Source organism: Haliaeetus leucocephalus, unplaced genomic scaffold (genome assembly GCF_000737465.1).
Source record: "Haliaeetus leucocephalus isolate CR32 unplaced genomic scaffold, Haliaeetus_leucocephalus-4.0 Scaffold153, whole genome shotgun sequence".
Lineage (NCBI taxonomy): Eukaryota > Metazoa > Chordata > Aves > Accipitriformes > Accipitridae > Haliaeetus > Haliaeetus leucocephalus.
Window position 1 is genome coordinate 1,360,793 of NW_010972589.1, and position 768 is coordinate 1,361,560.

The 768-nt window shown below is 39.8% G+C and overlaps 1 protein-coding gene across 1 annotated transcript in view; it reads left to right on the forward strand.

The window, feature by feature from the left end:
* The first annotated feature begins 561 nt into the window (after positions 1–561).
* Positions 562–768, forward strand: part of LOC104828415 (leucine zipper transcription factor-like protein 1) — a 2,314-nt gene continuing 2,107 nt past the window's right edge. The window contains exon 1 of the mRNA XM_010562071.1: positions 562–681. Within this exon, the coding sequence (XP_010560373.1) occupies positions 605–681 (77 nt within the window). The 5' untranslated portion in view covers positions 562–604. The remainder of the gene's footprint in view (positions 682–768) is intronic.

Here is a 768-nt window from a genome sequence, read left to right on the forward strand (position 1 = left end):
TAGCCAGATTTAAAAACGCTTCCTTCTTAATTTGCCCTGGGAATATTTGTTTCTGGGCAATAGGCTGTTGAGAAACAAATTCAGATTATCGTTTGAGATTATATAAGAAGTCTCAAGATTTTACATATAGACTAGCAAAGAAACATAACATACTTTCCTGTGTATTTTTGTTAGCACGTCTATAAAAGATACATCATTCGGCTAATTTATACACATGTACATGTAATACAAATTTACCCAAGAGCTTCCTCTCCCGTACAGTCCTTCTGGTTCTGATCCTCTGATTGTCTCTGATTTTGTGTGACTTTTTCCGAGGGTACTGGTCACTTGAGGACTTGCTTCCAAGCACTGGTGCTTTTAGAGGCGGTGCACTTATGTGAGGTATATAGGGATTACATGTATGAAAATACGGTTGTTTTTTAACATACTAGTTAACATGATAACGCTATGAAAGCAAGCACAGAAACTAGTTGGAAGGCAAGTCTTCATGATGCTTGTGCTCCTTTTTACTTACTTCAGTGTGCATTTGTCTTTGTGCTTATATCCGTATCGGCAGGCAGAGCTAGGCCTTAATGAGCACCACCAGAATGAAGTGATCAACTACATGCGCTTTGCTCGTTTTAAGCGTGGCCTGTGTCTCAAAACAGTGGATTCTTGTTTTCAGGACCTTAAGGACAGCAGGTACCGTGGGGGGCAGTTCTGAGCAAGAATAAAGCAAAATATGCTAGCAACAATTGCAGGTTTAAATGCTTTATGGGGCGACTTTTC